This window comes from Colletotrichum scovillei (genome assembly GCF_011075155.1).
Source record: "Colletotrichum scovillei strain TJNH1 chromosome Unknown Contig00009, whole genome shotgun sequence".
Lineage (NCBI taxonomy): Eukaryota > Fungi > Ascomycota > Sordariomycetes > Glomerellales > Glomerellaceae > Colletotrichum > Colletotrichum scovillei.
This window is the reverse complement of record NW_023336267.1, coordinates 5,841,044-5,866,685: the sequence shown is the minus strand read 5'-3', so window position 1 is coordinate 5,866,685 and position 25,642 is coordinate 5,841,044. Positions and strand designations below refer to the sequence as shown.

The window sequence follows — 25,642 nt, the reverse complement described above, 5'->3', positions numbered from 1 at the left end:
TTTACTTTGCATTTGATTTCCTTTGGATGAGCGCACGCCTCCCTCCATCTCCGCTTGTTTACTTACCACCATTTTTTTCTTGGGTACATATTGGGCTGGCAAAGCAAGGGAGGGGAAGAGAGGAGACAGGGGCCCTAGGCGAACCCTGACAGCCGGGACGGCTTGACGCGCAGCGGCACGGCGCGGGGCGAGCATGGGGGGCCCGCCTAGCCGCCCATCTCACGCTGCTTTTGCGACGGGCAGGGCGGCGGACATGCGAGCTGCGAGCTGGAGCAGGGTCGAGTTAGGAGTGGGTTGAATGGGGAAACATCATTCCCAAGCGCCCGGTAAACCTCCACACACACGTAGGTACATGCCCTGGGTAGTTTTCCCCCAGATTTGGCAGACGTAGGGCTGTTGTGGGGTTCCGACCGACCTTCTTTTGACCTTTCGCCTTGAGAGAGAGAGCGGGGGATGTTTTTGTTGCACGAGATGATTATGAGACATGATTGGATGAATGGGAAAATGACTTGGGGCGGCTATGTTGTTAAAAGTACACCTTACCCCCTCCTTCCGAGGGCGACGGGGCCAGGGCCAAGTAGCCCGGGGGCTGCAGTAGTCGTTGGAAGGGTCTCTAGGCCGGTAGAACGGCTCGGTGGAGACCAGGAGGGAGGGGACGGGAGACAAGGAGACCAGGCCCAAGGTGAGGGTACAAAATTGTTGGCAATCTGTCTGGAGGCGCTTGTCCTCTTCGGGGCGGTGGGATATTGCTCTTTCGGGAAGGATAGCGACGGGGAGCTGGACGTGGGTCATGTTCCTCTGACCCTCTCGGTGGTTCTGTAGCGACGACAGAGTATTTCTCCGTCTCGGGATCCATAGTCATATCATACTCTCTTCTTGTTCGGTCGTGGTGGCCCTTTGCCGGGCTGCTGGTCCACGATATATCCACCGTAACAGTACCGTCGTGATGCTAGGGTCTCCGTAATGCCACCGTAACAACCCCCCAGGCCTTGGCCAAGTCTGGGGGGTCCCATATATCCAGTGATATATCAGGTGATGGATGGGCCATGATGTTTGCCCCTGGCCTATGTTCCATGCGGATAGGGATATCACGTGACGTGGTCGGTGAGGTAGCCGGTGAGTCGTATGTCGATGTGCCAAGTCGCATGGTTGAGAAGTGGTGTAGGTGGAGGTGTGGTAAGCATATTGATATATGTTGACCAAACACTCGGTACCATGATCCACATGCCTCTCATATGCCAGCCCATGCCACATTAAACATCGATAGTCCGTCGACATTCAATCAAGCCGTCTGAGGTTGGGTACCCCTCGCCACCCAAGTCCCCTTGGACAGAACTCCAGCCTTCTTCTCCAGCCTCTCCCATGGGTTCTCATTCGACGCGGGGTCGTAGTAGCCCTCCCACCAAGGCTTGCCATCGTTCCTCTGTTGCTGCTGGTACCCCCCGCGACCGCCACGCTGGTGCTGGTGCTGATGCTGCTCAGGGCGTTCCCTCGTCGGCATCGTCGTCGGAGCGGTTCCCATTTTCTTACCCCACGACGCATCGGGCCGCTGGGGTAGGGCCGATGACGTTGGAAGAGAGGAGGCTGTGCTCTGTGCCTGCGGTGCCGAGATTCCATCTTCTACTGCCGCGCCCTGGTTGGCCAATTCATCTATCAGGCTTTGCGCGTGGGCGAGGGCCGGGGCAACGGTTGGATCTGAGTAGAGATTTGCGCCGCCTTCCTCTGCGTCCACGTCACCAGCGGCGGCGACAACAGCAGATCCGTCGTCTTCATCGTCATCGTCGAGGGCTATCTCATCGGCGTTGGCGGCGGGCGCGGCAGCAATGTCGGTCGTCGTCGACGGAGCGGGGCGCGGAGCGCGAGGGGCGAGGGCAGTCTGGTTCGCGCCGGTCGCGGAGGAGACGGCGTCGGTGCGGTGGTTGTACTTGCGCTTCTTGGCGGCTGGTTGGGTTCCGAAGGAGGCGAAGCCCATGAAGGCTGCCATTTCGGGGTCGATTGCGAGGGAGTCGTCTTCGTCCATTGTAGGCGGTGAGGAAGTTGGTCACACGGGGTCGGTTGGGCCGTCGTTGCGAAAGGGCGTTCGCTGCGGGAGAAGTATGGGCGATGACGTTGAAAAAGAGACGTTGGTATGGATAAAGTAAAGTAGGCCGACTTCCTGCAGGAAAGAAACAGCTCCGGGCGATGTGGGGAGGGAAAAAAGCAGTCAGCCAAAGAGGAACAGAAAAGGAGCTTTGGGCGCGGGAAGAGCCGCGGACTTTTCTCAGAGAAAGAGGAGGGAAAGAGGAAAAAATGTTGAATTAAGACCCTTGTCCGGCACTGGCCCGCTTAATTACAGCCTCGTGGGACCGGGGCATGAGGTACCTGAGCTAGGTACCTAGGTAGGGAAATAACTTGGGGGCTTCTAGATTTCCAGGGTCTTTTGAATGGCATGTCGTCGATAAAAGAATGACGGACGACATGTTCGGGTATTTGCGGCTGTAGATATGGGCGAATGAGAGAGCAATACTTCATTTGCGAATCAAAAGCATTGTGTGATGAGTGCACAGTTAAACCGCTACATCCCAAGCTACTCCCTCTCCATGGCACAGAATTGGAGAGGAAGGGGAAAATGCTCGAGTCTCAATCGTCGGGGCCGCTGAGTCGCTGACATCATTTGAAACGCGACGTACTCCGTACCCCTGGCGCGGATCACGGAGCTTGGGGCCATGGTTTGCGCTTGTTTTTCAACTTCATTCCAAGATCTTGACAACGACAACCTCTTCTCTAAAAACCCCGAATACAGCGGCACCACTTTGATTCGCAGTCGCACGTGAATACCCGAGCTCTAAAACGCGACATCTTACCGGAAACATCCTCCTGATAGTGTTGCCAACAGCGACACTCCCACGAAGCTCCACACAAGCTCCGAAGCACAACTTCAACCTCCGCAACATCCACCTCAACATCTTTGCAACAGATACAGAGCATCATGGCGTCCCCACCAACAACAGTAACCCTCCGCTCCCCCTCGAAATACACAACCGCCACCTCCCCATCATCATCATCATCAACCTTCTCCGCCCCGCCCCTCGAATGGCTCCTCCGCACCTGGTCCGTAACCCACTCCACCCTCGCAATGTGGCGCGACGCCCGCAACGTCCGTATCTCCTACGCCTCCATGGCCCCGAAACCAGACGGTACCGCCCGCATAGATGACCTCGTCGAGTACGAGTCCAACAAGACGCCCCACCCCTCCACGGCCGTCAAATCCGTAAAGGGCGTCGACACCGCCTGCGCCGTCGGGGATACCTCCGTCTGGGACTGGCGGGGGAAAGGGTGGTTGTTCTTCGTGGGCAGTCATTGGGAGGTTCTCGGGTGGGGGGAGAGGTCGATCGAAGGCAGCGGGGAGGTGGAGAGGTGGGCTGTTACGTGGTTTGCGCCCACGGTCTTTACCAAGGAGGGTGTTGATATCTACTGCGATCGCAAGGAAGGGTTGAGTGCCGCTGGGTATGAGGAGGTCATGGGCGCGCTGAAGGGCTTGGAGGCCAAGGCGTTGGTTGGCATGGTGGAGAAGGATATGCTGCCTGTTGAGATTGCGCTGCCCTGGAAGGAGACGTGAGTGTCATTTGCTTGGATACTACGTTGCCTGGTTCAGGCATGTCGTTGATTTGAGATTGTATAATAGTGGTATAATACCTAGGCTGAGCATCTATCCATTTACATACCACATATCACAACAGCAAACGAACAAGCTCGCAGTTGTATAGTAGGGCAACATTGATGTCTTGGTCCGAGAGTCTTCCAGCAGTACCAATCTTTGTGTAAAAGCTTCTAGAAATTTCTAGAGTCTGACAAAATTCTGATAAGTAGGTAATGACGGCATTCCTTATCACCCAAGACCATCGTTCCAAACAGATTGCCGCCCAAGCCACCATCGGGGACAAAAGAACAAAAGATATATCAAGCCCTATCGGAAACGTCTTCCAAGACTGTGGAAGTAGTCGTCCAGCATTCGGTTTTTGTTCCTGCCGTGACATCACCTGCTTTATTGTCCAAGAAGTAGGCAGTCGTTTACCTACCTAGGCCATCGTCTTCCTAAAAATACCACCTTGGATCGTTTACAGCAGCCTGCTCCCCAGCCCCCGTTGGTGACGAAAGAAGGTAAGCTATATAAAAAGAGTGTCGACGACTGAATCCGAGACTGCTTCAACGTGCGTCCAGCATCTTGTAGAGGATGCTACGTGAAGAGGTACTCCTTGTTGGTGTGATGATTTCTGCAGAGCGAGTGTCTCTTACGTTCATGGACATGGTTCATAGCAGGCTACTAGCCCATCTATAATTGTTCCTCATCTTTCGTCACGCCGTCCCTCGCTCACGTTCGCCCACAAATACCCGGTCAACTCTCAGTTTTAGTCCCATACACATCACTCACACCTTCCCATTCTCATTTTCATTCCATCCCACTCTATCCAATCAGTGCTCCAACTCATCCCTTGAGCTCGGTCCTATCTCACTCCAAATCACTCACATTTCCCTCATCAGTCTAACCAAGTAGTCAAACGGCTTGAGATGCGAGGTCCAACCCCCTTTCGTCTTCCAAGTTGCTGAAAAGACTCTGGGTTCGATTCCACGCTAGCGAGGATCGAGCGGTTACTCCATGTTGCAGAGGTTTTCCTTGCCACCATTGTTGGCTGGTCCTGCCCAATTGGTTGTGTCAGCTGGCAAAAACAGTCATCCACAGTCTGCTGGGCGGTGCTTATCTGTTGTTTGGGACAATGTTTCGAATCTACAGTAGACAGAGATCGTAGGTGTATGTAGTCCCTTGAATTTGATAATACGCGTCCATGGCTGAGTGGGAGGCCAGGACGATTATCATCACTTCGTAAGTCAGGCGGCGTCAGACTACAGTTTCTTTTGCCTGATATAGATGCCGACACATTACAAGGGCCTAGTCGTGTTTGTGCTCGCTTGAAGCCGACAAGGTCATATGAAGCTGATGTCACGGGAGTCCATGCATGCAATAGGATGGACAAGGAGACACTTTCAGTAGACACAGTCAAGTAGATCGAGGTGGAAATTCGTATTCAATTTCAGTACCATTAGCATTATGTCCTCCGAGTCGAATTCCAAGCGAATGAAATGGGTATACTGCAAAGCCCGTCCAATGTGATCATGCCGATTTGAGGTATCATCCCCCGAGCAGGCCTCTGTCCATCCTCACCCCACATCTCTCCCGCGTCCTACAAGTACATGTTTTTTTTTTTTATGGTTTTACTATTTCGTTGTATAGAATTGTTCGTCGCAAAGGGGTATTTGAAAAATCAGTCGTGTCGGAGTATCGTGAAGCGCAAGGGGGTATTGACGTCGCAGCAAGAGAATCAAAGCGTGATTGGTGACAGCCGTAAAGGGGTCGGCTTTAGTGTGACCAAGCTATTCCCCCACACGAGACCTCAAGTCAGCACTCGGTGCGAACTCAGATGTTTTCGATGACACGAGAGTTAATGGCTTGCTGAAAGCCGGAATCCTGACCTCCAAAGTCGTTGAAGTCGCCAGTGCCGTGATTGGCACCGCTCGACTCGCCCGCTTGGTTGTTGCCGCTGAGCGACTGCTGAATGTTGGGCATGGTCTGGCCAGGACCAGGCAGGAAGATGACCTTGCTGTTGGAAGACTTGGCCATCGCCTGCATGGCTTCCAGGTAGCGGATCTGCATGGCAGGGGCAGACGACAGAATGTCGGCAGCCTGGCGCATGAGCTTGGCGGATTCGACCTAGGTTGTGTTAGTGATGAAATGCAATCATGTGATATTTAGGATGCGTACCTCAGCCTTGGCTGCGATGATCTTGCTCTCACCGATACGCTTGCTCTGAGCAGCCATGGACAGCGACTCCTGCAACTCTTGGCTGAAGATGATGTCCTTGATGAGCATGCTCTCGACCTGAACACCCCATCCGGCAGCGACATCCTCGATGATCTCGCCAATGGACTGAGCAATCTCCTCACGACGCTCAATAACATCCTGGAGAATGCGGGCACCGACGACGTGGCGGAGAGTGGTCTGGGTTCGCTCCATCAGAGCCTGGCGGACGTTGGAGATACCGAAGGCGGCTCTGTGAGGTGCGACAATGTGGTAGTAGATGACAGAGGTGAGGTGCAGGGTGACGTTGTCCTTGGTCATGCAAGTCTGCTGGGGAACCTCTGCCATTTGAATCTTGACGTCGACCTGAATGAGCTTCTCGCTGAGAGGGTTGACCTTGACAAGACCAGGGTCGACGGCCTTGTAGAATTTGCCAAACTTGGTGACGAGGCCGACATTACCCTGGTTCACGTTCTTGTAAGGGTTCGGGCAGACGATGCAGCAGGGGATGGCACCAAGAGTACCAATGCAGGCACCAAAGGTGTTGACTGGTGGTGATGAAGTCGTATTAGTGGTCTGAGATAGGCTTGGAGGAGAGGCGGATGCAGGTATCAGACTTACTCATGGTTCCGTACCAACCCTTGGGGTTGGCATCTTCGGCGACAACTCTGGCGTAGCTGCGCTGGAGATCCTCCTTGGTGGGAGGCTGGACCGTCATCTCATTGTGAGGCTTGAAGCCGCCCTGTCCAAGACCAAGACCGCCACCGTTGGCCGTGGTTTCGCTGCGCTCCTCATAATCGGGGGCACGGGCCTTGCCCGTAGAAGTGCTCTCGTGTTGCGGGGCGCTCATCGTGGGCGAATGCGATCGAGACGAGCTGGTTTGGAGAAGGTGTCGTGCAGATGTGTTGGAAGAAGAAGCTTGTCGAGTGCGGGTATCTAGATGATCAGAAGCTTCGGGGGTGGATTCTGAGTGATGAACCATGTGTGCTAATCAAAATACGACCTGTGATGGATGGGGGCACGAGGTTCTTAAGTAGACGACGTCTGGGGTAGGTAGGTACGAAATGGAGATGTGTCGAGGGGAGAATGAAGACCGGGGACTGCACTAAGAGTTCTAAGACCAAGGGATCATAGACATCCGACGGGTCTAAGAGCAAGGGTCGAATCATTTCGTGGGACATGGAGTACACAGGGTGGGCTGTGTTTGTGCCCAGGAGCTCTCTCTCTTTCCTTGGGGTCATCTTCTTGGGGCCTTCTTTCTGAGGTGGTGGTGGCACTGAGCTATCGGCAAGCGCAATGATAGGCGGGAGAGGAGAGGAGGCAGTCGCAAACCGCGAAAAAGAAGCTACAGGAGCCGAAGGGTGGAGCAGGGGTCTCGCAGCACCTCCCTCAAGACTCACTAAGGTGACAATGATATCGAAAAGTGCAAGAACGGAGCTAGAGGTACCTGCCCCATGTTCCAGTTGGTTGCCCCGTCTGTGTCCGTGGGCTGTTGAACGGGGCAGGGATGAGAGCACCAGGGAAGGAACGCTGGAGCCATGCGGGGCAAACGTGCCCGACGGTGGAGAGCAACCTGCACTGCCCGCGAAACTCCAACATGCGGTGGCCCATGCTCAATTTGAGCTTCCTTCCTTTCACGGTCACGACGTTCTTTCTGCCTGCACTGAGGTACCTTAAGGTAGACATCTTGCTGACTGTTCTTCTCGGCACACATTCCGCATCATCACTTGCCTACCTAGATACCTAAGGTAGATACCTACACCGGGGCAGCTAATATCTTGAAGAGATCTCGTGGTCATGGACGGCCTCAAAAAAAACCGCAATGCTAGCAGAATCGACACCGATGCGACGGCTTGACTTTCCATATCGCGCCCAATCGCGAAGCTGCCGGTCTGCCGTCTTACCTTCAAGGTCCCTACACCCCAATCAGAGCGACATGGTTGTTTCTTCTCTTTTGCCCGGATAGACAGCGCGACTTTCACCCTCAACTGCGCGCATCGACCAAGTGTGATCGCCCGACTGCTTCCAAACTTTACCACGAGGGCAATGTCGCTGCTCCGCCCTCTCCATTCTTCGCTGCCTAGGCAACAAAAAAAAAAAAAAAAAAAAAAAAAACCTCACGATCCGATCCCAACGGTCCGTCCGTCCTTGGTGGCAGAGCGGTGGCGGACCCAATCCGTCCTTCAATCAGCCTTGGCTACAGCCAAGACACGCCGCACACGGGGTTGATTGCTGACTGCTGACTGCTCAGGGCGGGCGAGCGGTTGCAATGTGGTACCTTTGCACTTCTCCAACCTCTCCGAGAAAAACTGCACACCATCCCATCCAAACACGCCGTCTGATCTCGACAAGCTCCAGGCGGCTGTCTGTCTGCCAGGGGCAATTGAGTTAGGTACTGAGTCTGCAACTATCGACCAAATGTCACACGCCAACGGAGAACGTTTCACACATCATTCATCTCTGTGTCATGATATTCGGGGCCCTGTCACCCCAGCATACACCACAGCCAATCAACGTCCTTGCGCGTGCCGACTTCCGCTAAGGGAGGGCATGGCAGAGTGGCATGATATCATGGAACCCCAGCGCCGAGATTTGGAGAATCCTACACTACGAATACTATACCCTCAAGTCAGACATCATGATCGTTCGCCGACTGCTTTCAGCTAATAATTGCATGGCATGACAAGGGGCTTGCTCTACCTAGGTAGCTAAGGTAAGGTATCTATCTACCCGTTACCTAACGGCTCCGGCGGCCGGTAATCACCCACCAACGGATCCTTTATCGCAAAGCCTCTCTCAAAGTCCGAGGAATTTGGAGACATGGGAATGACTTCATTGACTCCGCTCTTGAGAATGCGCCTCCGACCGCTCGTGCATATTCTTACATTGTTCTCTGTACCTTAAGGTAAAGTTGTGTCGTCCCCACTCAATCTACCGTCGCCGCCCAGCTTCTGGGCAGAACGCCATTCACAACTCTCAGCCTCCGGATCGGCCAATCCACGCCGGCCGCATGTCTCCACCTTTCCGAAAGTGGCCCTAGCGTCTCTCCGGCACGCGTGACCCGGCACTGCCCCGCCAATATTTGTCGCCCGGCGAACTTGGACCAAGAGCTTTCAATCTCTGCCTTTCCGCGCATCAATATCTCTTGGGTGTTTTGAGCAACTTGACATCATACTCCGGATTGGCTAGAATGTCGGCCGATCCTCCGCCTTCATCCCGACAAACCAACACCAATTTCCGGTGGCGACCCGCGGGCGGCTGTAATCTTTGGCCGACTCTCACCGAATCCAGCACCCGGCGAGACCGTCTCCACGTTGAACCCATAACCTTCGTCACATGCTCCCGCAGGGCGAACGCAGACTCCACAAGGCTTAAATGGTTGACTGATTCCAATTCTACATCATCCTTGTCGTCTTACTACGTGGTCTCGCTTGCTGTCTAAATGTGGGCATAGCTGAGCTCTGTTCGAAAACAATTGTAGATCTTACTGCTCCGAATATTCCCTGATAAGCTCAGCCACCAACGAGTGCCCCGCCGTCGAATCCTTCCAGAAGCCTTCCTTTTCCGCCACCCCTGCGCCGCCGTGCATCCCTCGTCCACGATCTTGCAATTCCATCGTCATTCCCATCTTGTACGAGGTTGACTACCTAGTACATAGTAACTAAGCTGACATCGCGTGGTGCCTAATCATCCGTGCCACTATGGTTTCGTAGATCACTGCCACGATCCCGTATAAGTCAATGTGGCAATGGCTGTGTTGGAGTCACGATACCTACCCTAGATGTGGAGGAACTGTACGATCTAGGCACGGCAAAATAACCCATATGAAATAAGCTATCGAATTCTTCTAGAAGATCCATCATGTGGGGTATCCATCACGGGATGATGACAGTCGGGGTCAAGATCAAGGCCTGGTTCCTGGTTCAATCTTAAGCCACACTAATCCCACGTCTACCGCAACGCCTTGCAAAAACACAGCCAGAGGTGCTGACAACCATTACGACCTCTTTCCAACAAGGCAAAACTCACTCATCACTGTCCTCTGGTCCCCTTCATCCCCTCAAAATCCTCCACAATAGCAGCATGATCCATCTTCCACCCAGGGCTCATGGACACCATCCAATCCCCCTCCAACAACTTCTCATCCTCAATGCTCCTCCTCGTATCCGCATACGACGCAGCCCAGATACTCCTATAGATCCCCTGCGCCGGGTAACTAACCAACCCAAACGTCGCAGCAGTACTCTTCGTCACAAGACTAACCACCCCCTTCCCCAATCCCTTGGCCGCACCCAGCGCACCCTGCTCCTTTTTGCCCGTGTACGTGTGAACAAAGATGTCTGTCAGCCCGCCCTTCATGTCCTGGCAAAACGTCTTGCCCGCTACCGAGACGCCGCTGCGGAACCCCTCGACGGCGTCGTGCTTGCGGACGGGCTCGCCGTAGAGGTTCGGCACCGCGCGGAGACCCTCCGTCACGGCGAGGGGTATGTCGACGAGCAAACCTTTCGTCGCGTTGCCCGCGAGTTTGCCTACGCCGTTGGCTGCTGCTGCTGCCATGGCGCCTGGTTTTGCGCCGCCGTTGGAGGATGAGTCTCGGCTACCCCTGGATGGCGGCGGCCGGGCCGAGGAAGTTTTCTCGTCTACTGCTGATGCTGCTGCCACTGCCCCGTCCGGAACACCGACGCCAGGGAGAGGAAGCATCGCAAACGCGGGGGCTTGGCTGTGTCTTTGCGTGTTCTCGACTTGCTGCTGCTCTTCGAGGTTCTCGCCGGACTCGCTGGTGCGTTTGTACTGCTCAAAGGGCTTGACAATGATGTCGGCTGTGGCGCCTGCCATTTTGACGATTGTCGAGAGGGAGGCTGCTGATACTGCCGTCAGAGGGTCCCATCTCTGGTTCTCGATGTTTGTCGGTTTCGATCGGTATCTGCAAAAGAATAGTGTCAGTAACAAGCGGCATGGAGAGGGTCCTTGAATCGAGTGTATGAGTTAATCACGTACGACTTGAGCTGCTTCCGCTGCAGTTTACCATTCTTGACCAGGATGGACGCGACGGGTCTACACATCTTGACCTGCTTCTTGCCTCTGCCGTAGACCAGCGCCGCGGGCTGGTCGGAGAAGAAATCGCAGCCCATTTTCGACTGCGGCAGGTTGGCATGGAAGGCGTCGACGGCAGCCTGGACGCCGTTCTCCCTCTGCATTGCGTCGGCGAGCTTTCTGGCCGAGCGGACGGCGTCCGGGGAAAGGCAGAGCTGGATGGCCTGGATCAACTTTTGGGATGTGAGGGAGCGGTAGGGGATGGGGTCTGGTCCTGCGCCGGCTTCTGCTACGACGGCGCCCCAGAACGGTTGGCTATGGGGCAAGTGTCAGTAACAGTGCAACCCAGGTGGTTTAATGTTTCTACTCACTCTCCAAAGAAGGGAACAATGGTCGTAGGCTTTCCGTATCTCAGTCCGCAGGCTGTAGTACCGGCGCCGCCGTGGTGAATGACGGCGGCGACTTGCTGGAATAGCCACTCGTGTGGGCAATCGCCCACGTAAAACACGTTGTCTGACTCCTCGCCGTTCAAATTGCTCCAGCCTCTCGAAATAATGGCTCTGACTCCTGTCGCCTTGATTGCGCTGAGGACCATGGTCATGAGGCCACCGATTCCGCCAACCACAATACTCCCGAATCCGACGTATATGGGTGGTGGGCCGGCCTTGAGGAAGGCTTCGAGGTCGGGAGGTGGCGTGTACGGTGCAGGATCGCGGAAGAAGAAGCCACTGATGTCTGTTGTTGATGGTCAGGTTGACTCGAAAAAAGGGAGTTCTCAATGGGGAACTTACCAATGTGCGGACCCCAGTCGCTGGGCTTGGGCACGAGGGATGGCGACCAACAGTATGTAAATGGGACTTGCAGACTTTCCAATATACGATGTCCCTCAGTAGACGGAACAGGTTCCAATCCAAGTGACTGGACTCGCCACACATTAACAAGATCTCCCAGGCTATTCCGCTGTTAGTATTATAGCCACTGGCATGTGAAGAGAAATATTCTCACCCCTGCCACGTCAGAAACTCAACAGCAGCATACGAAGCATGATTTGTGCTCTTCTTATCCGCTTTTGAGAATCCAATATTCGCCAACGGATGCGGAAACGCCTTGGTGCTGCTCCACGGCATCGTAAACATCAAATGCACCGGGATCCCCAGCGCCTGGGCGCAGTGCACATGGGCAAAGCTCGGCGGGTTGGCAATAATGGCATCGGCGACAAAGGGAACGTTGGAAAGGGGATCCGGGTGGACGCAGGACCGCCAGAAGCCGTCGAGCATCTCGACGTACATGTCGCGCTTCCGCTGGATGATGCCTGCGCGGATCTGCGACATTTTGGGGATCAGGGAGGGTGACTCGACCATGTAGGCCATGAGGTCGGCCGGGTCGCCGCCGACGGGGAAGAACTCGATTTTGTTCGGAGAGTTCGGGACGGAGTTGTTAGACTCAAGGACAAAGGCGGAGAACTGCGGATGCGTTGCGATGCGGACGCGGTGGCCTGCTTTCTGAAGGGCGGATGCGAGGGCGAGGAAGGGTTGGACGTCGCCTCGAGAGCCGACGACCTGGACTACGATGTTGAGGGGCATTGGCCATTGGCGTTGTGGAGTGTATTGAGGTGTGTACTCGGGCGGTGTCTGGTCTTCGGCTTGCGTTGAGCTGGATGGTTCGTCTTCTGTTCGAGACGACGTTGAGTGTTTGCTCCAAGAATTACTGCAGGGCCTTTGGGTTGCTTTACCTTCGACATAGAGGTCCTCGAGCCCAAGAGCCGAAGCTTTGGACTCCCTGGAGGATCCAAATGTCTCTCTCTTTTCGCCTTCCATGTTCCTGTAATTCATGTGCTGAATAGCTGTGTGGTGTTGAGAGTGGATAGTAGAAGAGAACCGGGGACTAAAGTAGGAGACAGGGAGGGGCAGGGTCAGGGACATTTAAAGAGACTTAAGCATACCTTGCCATACCTGGTACCTTGCCGCATAGCCTCCTGGGTAAGGCCGCGTCAGTAAGTCGGCTTTTCTCAGGTTAGCCAGTGGATCTACTTGTTACTATCAGCTAGGCATCCAATGTCATGAATACCAAATGAGCGGCCCGAAACTCAACTGGTCTCGCTGCTTCGGGGTGACCGTAGAGCGAAGGGAGGTGTTCCCTGCTGCTTAGAAAAGTCTTATTGTAATGTCTGTCATTTTTCTTGTAGTCACTCGAGCAATGTTGCTACCATGCTACGAGACTTTTCTTTCGAAAGATGCCGGATATTGCCAGAATCAAAATGTGCTTTGCTCAGTCTCACGAGCTGCCTTGCTTGCAAAACTCGATAAATCTCTATATATCTTCCATCAATTACCCATTATCCGCCAACGAGTCCAAGCGCCATGCCAGTGTGTAATGTAGATGAGTCTAAACCGCTCATTCCATCTAGACGTTCTCTTCTCGACTATTCGGAAGACCATCCAATTCAAGCTTAGCCTCTTCCGACTCCTGCTTCCTCACCGTCCTCTTCGTCTTCCTCGACGCACAACAGAATGCGCAGCCGTGAATAGAGCTCAACAGCCACAGCAGCATACTAATTCCCGCAATCCAAGCACCAGCAGCAAGTCTCGACTTGACATCACCCGTAACGTAAACCTTGTCCTCGCCGCCCACGACGATGTTCGACGAAAGACCGCACAGCGCGGCCCAGAGAACAGCCAGCCCAAAGTCCCATACGGACCAGGCGGCGTGCGTGACTGTCGCGAAGACGTGGTAGGCGCACGTCAGTGCCGAGAGGACGGCTGGGACGAGGGCGTAGATCCAGTTTGTCCTACTGAGACCTTCTGTCGGGAGGTTGTTCCAGGAGCCGAGAGTCGCGGCGTAGAGGCCTATCGTGACGATGGCGAAGACGAATTGGAGGATTCGAATGCAGGCGCGGACCCAGAGGCCGAAGGCGCCTGAGAGCTGCCAGTAGTCTGTATCCATGGCTCAGCTTGTGGTATGTGGTTTGTGTTTACAAGCTGTAAGTACTTGTAGAGATGAGGAAGTCCAGTTTATCAATATGTTGGATGAAAGAGAGAGAAAGATGTCTGGATTCAGGGGAGAGAAAAATTGGATACTGGTGGGCGGTAGGGATTTGAAAGACGAACGGAAGGGGAGGGGGGAAGCAAGAGGGACGAATTTCGGTACTCCTCTCGGGGGGTTCAAAAAGTCAATGGGTCTTTATTCTTGCTACGACTGGACGAGACGTCTGGAAAGAGAAGAGACGCAAATTTTCTATACGCCGCTGCTCAATGTTATCTTGGTTGCTTTGGTCTTTGGTGCGTGTAAGTCGTCAGCGGGGATCTCCCTCGTCCCTGAATCATGGCGATGAGCCAATCAAAACATTTCCGCATTCTATACGAAAATTCGCTCGTTTTCGATACGATTATTTTGGGGGGTATGAAGTCCGGCCCCTGTTTTTGTCTCCAGCCTTAATACCTAGTTTTACCCAATCCCTCGCTTGTCCAAGCATACCGACTCAGTACCTTAACGAGTCACAATACACTTGATGACTGGGATTTAGAATCTGTTCTTCCTACACTAGTGTACAAGGTCATCGGCAAATGGCCGATCGCATGTAGCTATTCGGACTTGGCGCAGCGTACGGCGGTCCTCACTTAGTCTACGAGGTGACTCCGAAGGCATATTGTCATCACAAATCCCGAATTGTGAGTGGGCTTTTTCTTCATACACTGTTTTATTATGCCTTATCACACTAGCTACATACAGCATATTTTACACGTCTCGGAGCTCGGCAATGAGGGGAGATACCCTCATGCCCTCCGCACCGTCGACATAGCCCCGTGGAACCTTTCCGTCTGATGTAACTTGGACCAGGACAACTAGTATCATGACGAAATTGGCAATGAACATCTGTAGCGATGGCAAGTGCGACGAAAGTGAAATGTCGTTCAACGATACGAAAATGAGAAGATGGCGGAGTCCTCCGTTCTGATACAAGAATGGCCATCGAGACCGCATCATGGCCTTTTCCATTGGTAGCATCTCACAGGCACGCACATAAGCCCGTCACCTTCTCTCGTTACCACAATGGCAGCCAAAACCGTCATCTCGTTCCTGGCAGCCGTCTACGCTCTAGGCGCCTCCGCGCAGCAGACATGTAAAGTCACCCCCGACGATGCTGCATGGCCGTCCGACGAGGACTGGTCGGCGCTGAACGCAACAATTGACGGCGTTCTCATCAAGACTCGGCCCGCCGCGTCCTCCTGCTATGCGGGAAACCCGTTCGGCTCCACGCAGTCGTGCGAAGACGTCGAGAAGGGATGGGGTTACTCCGCCTATCACGCATCCCTTCCCGAGTCCATCGACTCCCCCATCTATGCCAACAACTCGTGTCTCCCTCCGAGTGAGTCCGCGGCCAAGGGTTGCGAGATTGGCGGCTCGCCGCAGTATGTTGTGAACGCCACGACGGAGGAGCAAGTTGCCACTGCCATGGGCTGGGCCAGCTCGCGGAACATCCGCATCGTCATCAAGGGGACTGGGCACGACCTCAACGGCCGGTAAGGTGTCTTCAGTCTCATCCCCAGAGCTTTCAGTGAACTAAACTGACTCTAGCTCTTCCGGCGCCTACTCGCTGTCCATCTGGACTCACAACTTCAAACAACTCGAATACCACCCCGAGTGGAGATCTCCCAGCGATAACAGAACCGAGACGGCACTCACCCTGGGAAGCGGCCACAACTGGGGCTCTGCCTCTCGAGGAGCAGCCAAGTTCGGCAAGGTCGTCGTCGGGGGCGTTGACGAGACAGTCGGAGTCGGCGGACATATGCAGGGAGGCGGCCACGGTCCCCTCTCGAGCACATACGGCCTCGCAGCAGACCAGATCCTGCAAGTGCGCGTCGTGACGACCGACGGCCAGATCCTCGTCGCCAACGAGGCGCAAAACCAGGACCTTCTCTGGGCCGTCCGCGGCGGCGGCGCCGGCCAGTATGGTCTCGTCTCCGAGTACGTCATCAAGGCGAACCCCCCGCCGGGCAATGTTGTCTCGAGCGGCATCCAAGTATCGGCCGTTGGCAACGACACTGCCTCCAGAGAGGCGGCTTGGAGAGGTGCCGCGGCCCTGCTCGCCAGTGTGCCTGACTTGATGGACGCGACCCTCACCGGGACCGGCATGTTCAGCGCCGGAGCTCTACCCGCCAACTCGTCCGAGACTGTCCGCAAGGTCAGTGCCTCCATTGGCTTCTTCGCGTACAACACAACAGCAGAGAAGATGGCCTCGCTCCTCGAGCCCGTCAGATCCCGCATCCTTGCTGAGGTGGGCAACAACTCCGTCTCCATCACCCTGAGCGAGCCATCGTCGCAGCCTGACTTTATGAGCTTCTTCGAGAGCCTGAACACGTCGCCCAGCACAGCCGGGGCTGGGATGATGACGAGTCGCCTCCTCGGACGCAAGGAACTCGTGGAGACTCCGGTGTCGGCCGTCTCTGCGTACCTCCAGCGTCTCAACGTGCCGCAGAACCCCACGGGTAGCGCCCTCATGGTCATCGGTCTGCAAGGCGGGCTGGGGCCTCGCAACGTCCCCGAGGTGATGCGAGGTGCCCTCAACCCGATGTGGCGCTCTACATACATCCACCTGATGAGCTACGGCGCGTCGGCGGATCCCAACGCAGCGCCCCAGGAGGCTCTCGATGGTGTAGCGCAGTGGCTGGAAGAGACAAAGGAGCCCATCTGGCGCGAGTGGGCACCAGGTGCTGGCTCATACATGAACGAGGGCAACGCTTTTGACTCCATGTTCAAGGAAGACTTTTACGGTGCTTCCTACGACCGTTTGGTTGAGATCAAGAGAAAGTATGACCCTACAGAGAGTCTGTTCGTCTTGTCGGGTGTCGGAAGCGATGCTTGGGACTACAATCTCAATACTGGCAAGTTGTGCAAGTCGGCCTAATTTGCTCGAACTAAGAGTTTCGATGACCGCCCGTGACCGGCTTGGCTTCGGTATCACAACTAGCTGTTTTCTGCCCTTCTCTTGTAGATAGATATATCATTCTTACTGCTATTATTAAAACTTGTCTGGCTCTTGAGGTTCTCCTGGCCGTCGGTGGTCATCTCGTTGTCGTGAATCAGAGTCTCGTTTGCTTCGTTCGTGCTTCGTTTCACCTTTTCCTTCATGGCGGCTCCTTTCATCTCTTCTGGATCGCCTATCGATTTCGTCCCTTCTTCCGTGTCGGTGACTTCTCTCTTCTTGATGACGATCTCTGCTCCGACGGCGCTCGTCGTCTCGACTGGACCGAGGATGGCGTTCTTCGTCCCTCCTCGATCGGGATCTGGCTTCACCATCATCCTTTTCACGAGACCAATCTCGAGGGTGGCGTTCTTGGTCCCTCCGGTGCTCTCGTCTCCGCCGCTCATGTCTCTCCTTTCGCTTCTCCTCTTTGCGCAGCTGCTCAAGTTCTTTCTGACGCTCAGCTTCAAATCTTTGGCGCTCCTTCTTCACCTCTCTCACTCTGGATGCTCCCATCTTCATCATGGCAAGAGGGTCATTCGCTACTATCCTCTGTTCGTCTCTCTTCTTCCTCCCTGGGTCTTCGTTGCCAAATGCGTCCTTGCCGGCGGGCTCGAGCTCTGCGAGTTCAGCTCTTGACCCAGATGCTGCGTACCAAGGGCCGACCATACCGTCCTTGCCGGCCGCATTCGATAATCGCATTGTGTACTGGTCCTCCATTTCCTTCTTCTTTTTTGCCGCTTCCTTCTCCGCCTCTTCATTCTTTAGATGACGACCCTGTTTCCGTTCTTCGCCAAAGAGATCAATGTGCCCAGCTGCATCTACGATGGGCGCAGAGCTGGTTGACTTGCGCAAGGTCTCGTTGGCTGTCTGCACGACGCCTGAACGCTCTCTTGCAACACGTAACTCAAAGTCAGTATCGTCCTCGCCAGCGCGCTTGCGCTTCTTTCTCTCCCTGCCGAACGAACCGGCGTCACGGTCCCGACGTCTTGGCTCATCGTCAGGGGTTTCCTCTGTTGGAGGCAGTGGCGGTGGCTCCTCGCCCCGTAAGATAGCTAGTCGGCGCTCGGCATCGACTTCTTGCATGCGCTGCTCCTCGGCCTCCTCCTTGGCCTTTGCGGCAGCCTCATCGCGACGGACACGGGCGATGTTGTCCGCATTGTAGACGTTCCAAGACTTTTTGCCCAGTAGGTGTCTGTTCATCAATTAGATTGTGGCTGATCGTACTAGTTGACAGATGGACTTACAGCGGCATGATTAATTTGAGCTCCTGGAATGCTTACATTAGCAAAGGTAGCTATGAAGGAGTTTATGTAATGAGGATGATTGCTCGTACAAGTAATGAGACCGAAATGCGAGCAGCTCCAGGAATGAGTCCTAAAAGGGACTAGACTGCATCTCGAGCCAATCGACGTCATTAGTCAGGCGGCAGCTGGAGACCTGAAGTGGGTCAAGCCCGGCGACGGCAGCTGCACACCCCACTTCACTTTGACTTGCACCTTCCCGCCGTCAGTCAATGGAACTGCTGCACATGTCACAATGGAATTTGCTGAACAACTTCCTTGTCAAACTTAGTCACCTACCTTAGGTACCTACCTTACCTTACAATAGAACTTATTCCGTAGAAACTAATGATACGAGATCAACGCCTGAAAATGATTGGACACCCTCTCACACCAAAATTGCACAGGCAGCAACGCTCCTGCAAAGAAGACGTCTGGATCCTCAAACTGGCCAGAGTTGAAACAGACTGAACACGGTTACAAACCACTGGTGAGATCCACATAAGCATCAGCGCATCTTCCATGCCATTCGCTGCAGCAAGGGTAAGGTAAGGGTCCCCTCGATACGTACCTGCTTCGCCTTGTGTCCATTTGGCCCAAACACTGGAAGGTTTAGCGCTCCCCGGGCCTCAGGGGACTTGAAGCGAAGACGAAGCCGCGCAGCCCCTCCAACATGCGCCATTCCACCTACCATTAGTGTACATAACCTCCCCTCCGTCATCCACACCGTCTTCCTCAATACATCTCAAGAACAAAAACCAGAACAACCGGGCCGTACGAATATACAACCGACCTCACAATAGAGCGATCCCATCTTTTCTGCCACACCGACCGAGCGCCTCAGACATGAGCTTCCCCGAGAAGCCGCTCCCCCGCGGCCAGCCGCAATCGCCGAGACAGCCCGGTGTGCGGCTGAGGATCGAGAAAGTCAGGGACAAGGCCCTGCAGACCCAGCTCATTTATGCCAACGTGTAAGCATCTTTCGAGCATGCAGTCCCTCTTCACTTCCACTGCTAAACCTTCCCCTCCCAGCGCCGGTGTCAGCTACCGAGACTTCGCCCCGAGCCGCGACGGCCAGGACATCAACGTCCTGATTCGAGCCAGAGACCCTGTCCGAGGAACAGTACGAGAGAACGTTGTCAGAGCGCGACCAACACCCGAACTCCCCGAGGGTACCATCAGTCTGTCCGACCCGCAACGATCATGGCTGAAGATCGGAATGACCGACACCTTCGAGGGTGAGGTGTATGATGCGAACAGACAAGGCGCAACTCACCTCGAGGCGATGGACCTCGAGCTGTCCTGGGCCTCGATGAAGAGAGATCCCAACTACGAGTTTAAGCACGAATACTTGGCCAAGGTCTTTGAGCGTTTCTTCCAGATGCACTTCTTTGCCCCCGGTCAGCGTACTCTGCTGGATATTGAAGGTCTAAAGATCTTCGCTACCGTCAAGACCATCACTTTTGCGGGAGGCAAAGGTCCCGACGCCGTCGTCACATCATCAGACCCCTCTGCCCGAGGATTCTTCAGCACGAACACGCTACTGTCCTTCTTCAAGGGCGCCGAGTCGGATATGAAGCTTCAGGTCGGTGAGCATCAGGGTAACGCCAACCCCATTATCTCGCCAGACTTCAAGTTTGAGGATATGGGTATTGGTGGTCTCCAGGACGAATTCGCCACCATCTTCCGCAGAGCTTTTGCTTCCCGCGTCTTCCCCCCTCAGCTGGTAGCGAAGCTGGGTATTCAGCACGTCAAGGGTATCCTGCTCTTCGGCCCGCCTGGAACCGGAAAGACGCTTATTGCTAGACAAATCGGAAAGATGCTCAACGCTCGTGAGCCCAAGATTATCAACGGTCCTGAGGTCCTCAACAAGTTTGTTGGTCAATCCGAAGAGAACATTCGAAAGATGTTTGCGGATGCTGAGAAGGAGTACAAGGAGAAGGGCGACCAGAGTGGTCTTCACATTATCATTTTCGATGAGTTGGATGCCGTCTGCAAGCAAAGAGGCTCCGGTGCCGGCGGCGGCACTGGTGTTGGTGACAGTGTCGTTAACCAGCTTCTCACCAAGCTCGACGGTGTTGACCAGCTTAACAACATCCTGCTCATCGGTATGACCAACCGTAAAGATATGATCGATGAGGCGCTTCTGCGTCCCGGTCGTTTGGAGGTTCAGTTGGAGATTAGCTTGCCCAACGAAGAGGGACGCAAGGAAATCTTCATGATCCACACTGCCAAGATGCGAGACAACAACATTATGGATTCCAAGGTTGACCTGGCCTCACTGGCAGCTCGCACCAAGAACTACTCTGGTGCCGAGATCTCTGGTGTCGTCAAGGCTGCAACTTCATTCGCCTTCAACCGTCACACCGAGGTCGGCAACAGCGCAAAGATGAAGAACGATGTATCCGCGATGAAGATCACCATGGACGATTTCGACAACGCACTGACCGAGGTCAAGCCTGCTTATGGTGTTTCTGAAGACGAGCTGGCGTTTGCCCTTGGCATGGGAATCCTCCAGTTCAACAACAACATCCCCGCCATCATCCGCACGATGCAGGGCTACATCGACACAGTCAAGGAGTCAGATGTTCTCAACAGGATACCAGTCCTTCTTCACGGCCCCCCAGAGTCAGGAAAGACTGCTTTGGCCGCCCACACCGCCTCCCTTTCAGACTTCCCCTTTGTCAAGCTCATTTCGCCTCAGCACTTGACTGCTTTCCGAGATGAGTTTGGAAAGAAGGATTACCTCACCAAGGTATTCACCGACGCTTACAAGTCTGAGCGTAGCATCGTCATTTTGGATAACTTTGAGCAGCTTATTGAGTGGAACCCCATTGGGCCACGCTTCTCCAATACGGTGCTCGACAGACTTATTTCCCTCATCCAGACCCAGCCACCAAAGGTCAGTTTCAGTTCCTCTTGCTTATCTGCTGTTTGATGGATCAATCATTACTAACTCCATGTAGGGCCGTCGTATTCTCATCATGGTCACCACCTCGGAACGCTTCGTGCTCAGCAACTTGGGTGTTCTTAAGCACTTCCGCAGACAGATTCCGGTACCCGCCATCTCTGATGTACGCGAACTTGCCCAAGTCCTGGACCAGTCAGGAATGTTTGGCGGCAACGACATTCAGACCGTCATCCAGTCCGTACGCAATGACACTCGGTCGGACAAGATCGGTCTTGGCATCAAGACGATTCTTGAGTCAATTGAAGAATCAAAGATCGAGGCATCCTCACAAGGCACCGACATGCTGGAGAGTCTGTCAAACAGGCTTGTGACGGCTATTTCCTCCAATGCCCTAGACGAGTAGAGGGACTAGGTGGTTGCATTACAAACTATAGAATAGACTCTGAATACAAGAAGTCGAAGTTCCCCAGGCATAAAAAACTTCACAATCATCACACATACAAAGCGAAGTATTTCGAGTCCGTTGATTTCCTCAACGACGATGGTGAAGAGACAGCCATGAAGCTTCGAGAAAGAGGGCCCTCCGGCTTATGTAATCCAATTACTTCTGTGGGGCGGCCATTCCAACCCGCCGCACCCAGTGGGGCCGGCGGTGAGGTCACAGTGCACGGTACCAAGCTGAGCTCCCGCTGCAGTTTCCATCTCCCACCATCATCCATCCACCAACCCACTCGAGATGGCCGACAGAGCACGATCAAGATCGCGCTCGCCTCGGCGCGATCGAGACAGAGACAGAGACAGACCACGAAAACAAGGCGGTTTCAGATGGAAAGACAAGAGCCGCAGAGACGACCGCGACGATGGTAACGAACGAAGAGGCCTCGAGCGAGGCTACCGCAACCGTTCCCGCTCCCCCCGTCGCGACCGCGATCGCGACTCGGACAGAGATCGCCGCAACGACCGCCGCGGTGGCGGTGACGACAACTACAGACCCCGCGACTCGGGCAGAGATAGAGACAGAGACAGAGACAGCAACAAGCTCACCACCAGCGCCTCAAGCTCGAAGGATGCGCCGACGAAGCCCAAGAAGGAGAAGTCTGCGCCCGCGCCGGCTGCGGGCGGCGGCGAGGAGATGATTATCGTGCACGTCAACGACCGTCTCGGCACCAAGGCCGCGATCCCCTGTCTGGCCTCGGACCCGGTCAAGATGTTCAAGATTATGGTGGCGCAACGGGTCGGACGGGAGCCGCACGAGATCTTGCTGAAGCGCCAGGGCGAGCGGCCGTTCAAGGATAATCTTACGCTGGAGGACTATGGTGTCAGCAACGGTGTGCAGCTGGATCTTGAGGTTGATACTGGCGATTAAGGGGCTTGGGTTATGGATTGGGGCTGTTGAATGGTCTCTTGCTGCGGAGGACTCGTTGAAGCGTGCGGTTATGGCCACAATCGCAGCTTTATAACGATTGGATTACCTTATTCTGGCGTTTTGGGGGAAAAGAGTACAATATGGAATCAAGTCTGGAAAGTCTAGATGTCACCGATACCCGTACAAATACTATGGTATGCAACATAAGATCATTGCTCAAGAGCTCCATGTATTGTCCCTCAAGGTCCACGAATACGCACCCAAACTTTCATCTGATCACCAGTAGAGCCTTTATACACCCCTTCAAGTCCATTCCTGTCACCAGCCAGGAGGCGCCCGTCTAGGTCGACGGGTCAGGTCAAACTGGCTGGGTGATGGAATGGTTTATGGTGAATCAACAATCAATATCTTCGCCAACCAGCCTACTCGACGACAGTCTAAGCGCATACGAGTACCCGAGTTCGAATCCGAGCATGAGCACCAAGAGATGTAGCCCCCAGATCAGCACCGGGGGGGTGAAATCTTTTTTGCCGTCACCTAGACCTTTTGGTGTCCGCCCACTACCTCAAACTAAGTCACATTGGATTTTAGAGTCTCTGCCATTGGAAGCGTCAAGTGAGGCCCGCTACGGACGTATCTTGTATCACCTTGGCTTTGGTTGTCTGACGTCCAATGTTGAAGTTATGCTTCACTTTTGATCAAGTGTCAAGTCACATGACCCCGCGAGTTCGCGTCAAATGTCCCCGCTTGGACCGTCGCGCTTGTGACGCGCCCTTGTCTTGACATTTGACCCAACCTTCGCCGTTGACTCAGAAAGACAATTTCACACGCGTCTTATTGCCTCGACTTCTCTCACTTCTTGCTTCTCAGGAACACTTCTTTGTCACTCTGCAATACTCGTCTACCAAAGGAGCAAGAATTGAAAACCCACGACGCCTTCAGCAATACCCTCTCACTCATCTCACACTTACACCATCGCCATGACAACCGTCATCACAACCACCACCAAGAAGACGCCCGCGACGCGCGACATCATCTCAATATCCATCCCAGAAGGCGAAGGCATGAAGACACAACTAGACCGCATCGCCCGCTCAAATCGCACCGCATACGAGAAACGGGTGTGGACCGCGTTGTGCCAAGTACCAAAGGGCCAGATCACGACGTACGGCATCCTGGCAGCGCATCTCAAGTCATCGCCGAGGGCCGTCGGCAACGCGCTGCGTCGGAATCCTTTCGCGCCTCAGGTGCCGTGTCACCGTGTCGTTGCTACGGGCGGTGCGTTGGGCGGGTTCAAGGGCAAGTGGCCGAAGAACGGGGAGGGCATTACGCTTGATGAGAAGAGAATGTTGTTGAGGAAAGAAGGCGTCAAGATCGATTCGAGTGGGCGTGTTCTTGGGTCGCCTTTCGTGGCCTTTATTTGAAATTGTTAATGAAGCCGATTTGATGATCAAGCATGCAAGTTTTCATGTTTCTATGAATCTTTCTAATCCATGGCGGCTCTTGATGAGTTGCTTCTTGTGAACAAGACCATGACAAACCGGGGTACACGTTTCTACGTCTGCGGGTTTCGTGCAGATGCGTCGGCAAGTTAATGGCCTGGGAGCCATACTTTCCTAGATCGTTGGGAGCATCCAGTGTAGGATTGTGGCAAAGGGGCTTGGCAATGAGCGGCACGGCACGCAAGCTGCACAAACTCGTACCCGAATGAAAGCCCCTTGCATTCACAGGCAAGCGATCGGAAGACATTCTTGGAAGCAGAAAGTCTTCATGTCGATCTGAATCCGTGCGGGAAGGATCGGGAGGTACAGTAATGGGTGGCCTAAGAAGGAGGAGTGAGGTACTGGACTCAGTTCTCTTGTTCTCCTGTCACTAGAGGCATGTGGCTGAGGATTTAGAAGGAGTCGTATACGAATTCACATAAGCCCTCGAGTCGCTCAACCTGACCTCATTTGAGTATCCATCAATGATTTGCCCCCTTCCATCGTGGAAGAATCTGAAGGAGCTACTTAGGACGAGATCGGGGGATGCTGGGCGTTCAATGAGATGCGTTCAACCCCGCAAACGGCAAAGACGAGGTAGCGTTGCAGAGGCACCCGCCGCCAAGTGTGTCACGATCTTGAGAATCCCCTTACCTTGCCTTGGGTAGCATTGGCAGTGCCGAGCACGACTATGCCAAGCGACTGCTACGTGCAACTAGCTCATCAACTTCATCAAGTGATGAGTGACATTCAGCTACTGACGAAAATCTACCACGTTACCTAAGTACTTCACGCAACAGTAGAGGTTCAATTGAAATTCTTGACAGAATTCAAAAAAAGCAAAAGCAACAGGAGCCGACCGAGGTTGGAACACCGGAGCCCGCCCAGAAATAGCACCGGAGCATCACGGACTAGTCAAGACTTCGCGACATTCACCCAGTATTCCTCATGCATTAGGAGGGCACCGACTGCTCATCGTTCACTATCTCAAGTCGTAATGAATAAAACAGAAGATAGGTATAACGAAACGGCATATCCTGACTCACTTAAACTCAAGGCAGTGCCTGGGAATCACTGTATTTTTAATAAAACTCACGCCAAGTCTACACCCAATTCGCAAACAACTCTGCGCCTCTATTGCAAAAGTTTAATGCCGCAAGAGAAAACGTACACTGAGTCCAGAGTCCGGCATATCGTTTCCATTCGGACATGGCAATTCACCGACAGCGAAGACGTACCTGAGACGTTCTCAGGGTTCATCCACCGGCAACCACATCTGAATTGGGGTCTCGTCGCCGAGGACAAACTTCCTGCCGGCGGCCGACCCTACCCAACTAGACAGTGACAGCTGACAGCCGGCAGCGGCATCGTGATAAGCCTCACCCGTTATGTATCTCTCCGAGTCGGTGGCGAGCTAGCCTACTCGATCGTGGACCGCGCATTCCTCAAAGTTGCATTCAGTGAACACGACCTCGGAATCTGGAGATTTGTCCACGTGAGGATGATTGCCACCGCCAGGCCTCCCCGGGATCTGTGGATTGTCCTGCAGTGCAACACAGTCTAGAGACTTGGCAAACACCGATAGACCCGGGCCATGGCGACGGACAATAGCTGCAAGATACGGATTGAGGAGGACGACAATAGGCAGAGCCGCATATCTTCCTTCCCGAAGGAGACAGAAGAACAGAGCAAAAGGAGGATAGAACGTATCCGTAGATAAAAACGGCCCCCACCATCGGAATATAGACACATGTACGGATAGACATGGGAGG

The 25,642-nt window shown here is 54.2% G+C and overlaps 10 protein-coding genes across 10 annotated transcripts; 5 read left to right on the top strand and 5 right to left on the bottom strand.

Moving 5' to 3' along the window:
* Positions 1–1,282: 1,282 nt before the first annotated feature.
* On the bottom strand, positions 1,283–2,020 carry HER10_EVM0008104 (uncharacterized protein; the record flags this gene model as incomplete). Its single annotated transcript, XM_035477638.1, has 1 exon — positions 1,283–2,020. The coding sequence occupies one exon, from the start codon at positions 2,018–2,020 to the stop codon at positions 1,283–1,285; it is 738 nt and encodes a 245-aa protein (XP_035329695.1).
* A 532-nt stretch (positions 2,021–2,552) lies between these two features.
* Positions 2,553–3,712, top strand: HER10_EVM0008454 (uncharacterized protein). The gene has a single exon (XM_035477974.1). It carries the CDS (start codon positions 2,969–2,971, stop codon positions 3,596–3,598), a length of 630 nt encoding a protein of 209 aa, XP_035329740.1. The 5' UTR covers positions 2,553–2,968; the 3' UTR covers positions 3,599–3,712.
* Positions 3,713–5,044: 1,332 nt separating this feature from the next.
* HER10_EVM0000464 (SPFH domain/Band 7 family protein) lies at positions 5,045–7,154 on the bottom strand. The gene is made up of 3 exons (XM_035482831.1): positions 6,455–7,154; positions 5,798–6,381; positions 5,045–5,746 (listed from the first exon to the last, which is right to left on the bottom strand). The coding sequence occupies exons 1-3, from the start codon at positions 6,813–6,815 to the stop codon at positions 5,453–5,455; spliced, it is 1,239 nt and encodes a 412-aa protein (XP_035328766.1). The 5' UTR covers positions 6,816–7,154; the 3' UTR covers positions 5,045–5,452.
* A 2,473-nt stretch (positions 7,155–9,627) lies between these two features.
* On the bottom strand, positions 9,628–12,684 carry HER10_EVM0002150 (UDP-glucose,sterol transferase; the record flags this gene model as incomplete). Its single annotated transcript, XM_035471875.1, has 6 exons — positions 9,628–10,757; positions 10,832–11,182; positions 11,239–11,602; positions 11,659–11,819; positions 11,873–12,533; positions 12,600–12,684. The coding sequence occupies 6 exons, from the start codon at positions 12,682–12,684 to the stop codon at positions 9,866–9,868; spliced, it is 2,514 nt and encodes an 837-aa protein (XP_035328953.1). The 3' UTR covers positions 9,628–9,865.
* Positions 12,685–13,270: 586 nt separating this feature from the next.
* Positions 13,271–13,810, bottom strand: HER10_EVM0000639 (uncharacterized protein; the record flags this gene model as incomplete). Its single annotated transcript, XM_035470411.1, has 1 exon — positions 13,271–13,810. One exon carries the CDS (start codon positions 13,808–13,810, stop codon positions 13,271–13,273), a length of 540 nt encoding a protein of 179 aa, XP_035328780.1.
* Positions 13,811–14,598: 788 nt separating this feature from the next.
* On the top strand, positions 14,599–16,772 carry HER10_EVM0006302 (FAD-dependent monooxygenase; the record flags this gene model as incomplete). Its single annotated transcript, XM_035475891.1, has 2 exons — positions 14,599–15,387; positions 15,443–16,772. Exons 1-2 carry the CDS (start codon positions 14,918–14,920, stop codon positions 16,770–16,772), a joined length of 1,800 nt encoding a protein of 599 aa, XP_035329451.1. The 5' UTR covers positions 14,599–14,917.
* On the bottom strand, positions 15,160–18,141 carry HER10_EVM0000399 (blastn match against entry EMBL). The gene is made up of 2 exons (XM_035470184.1): positions 18,077–18,141; positions 15,160–18,024 (listed from the first exon to the last, which is right to left on the bottom strand). The coding sequence occupies exons 1-2, from the start codon at positions 18,082–18,084 to the stop codon at positions 16,887–16,889; spliced, it is 1,146 nt and encodes a 381-aa protein (XP_035328759.1). The 5' UTR covers positions 18,085–18,141; the 3' UTR covers positions 15,160–16,886.
* An 817-nt stretch (positions 18,142–18,958) lies between these two features.
* On the top strand, positions 18,959–21,426 carry HER10_EVM0001516 (ATPase; the record flags this gene model as incomplete). Its single annotated transcript, XM_035471261.1, has 3 exons — positions 18,959–19,083; positions 19,145–21,014; positions 21,079–21,426. The coding sequence occupies 3 exons, from the start codon at positions 18,959–18,961 to the stop codon at positions 21,424–21,426; spliced, it is 2,343 nt and encodes a 780-aa protein (XP_035328880.1).
* A 333-nt stretch (positions 21,427–21,759) lies between these two features.
* HER10_EVM0011572 (uncharacterized protein) lies at positions 21,760–22,389 on the top strand (the record flags this gene model as incomplete). The annotated part of the gene is made up of 1 exon (XM_035481000.1): positions 21,760–22,389. One exon carries the CDS (start codon positions 21,760–21,762, stop codon positions 22,387–22,389), a length of 630 nt encoding a protein of 209 aa, XP_035330111.1.
* Positions 22,390–23,369: 980 nt separating this feature from the next.
* On the top strand, positions 23,370–23,813 carry HER10_EVM0010569 (uncharacterized protein; the record flags this gene model as incomplete). Its single annotated transcript, XM_035480025.1, has 1 exon — positions 23,370–23,813. One exon carries the CDS (start codon positions 23,370–23,372, stop codon positions 23,811–23,813), a length of 444 nt encoding a protein of 147 aa, XP_035330003.1.
* Between the last annotated feature and the right edge of the window lie 1,829 nt (positions 23,814–25,642).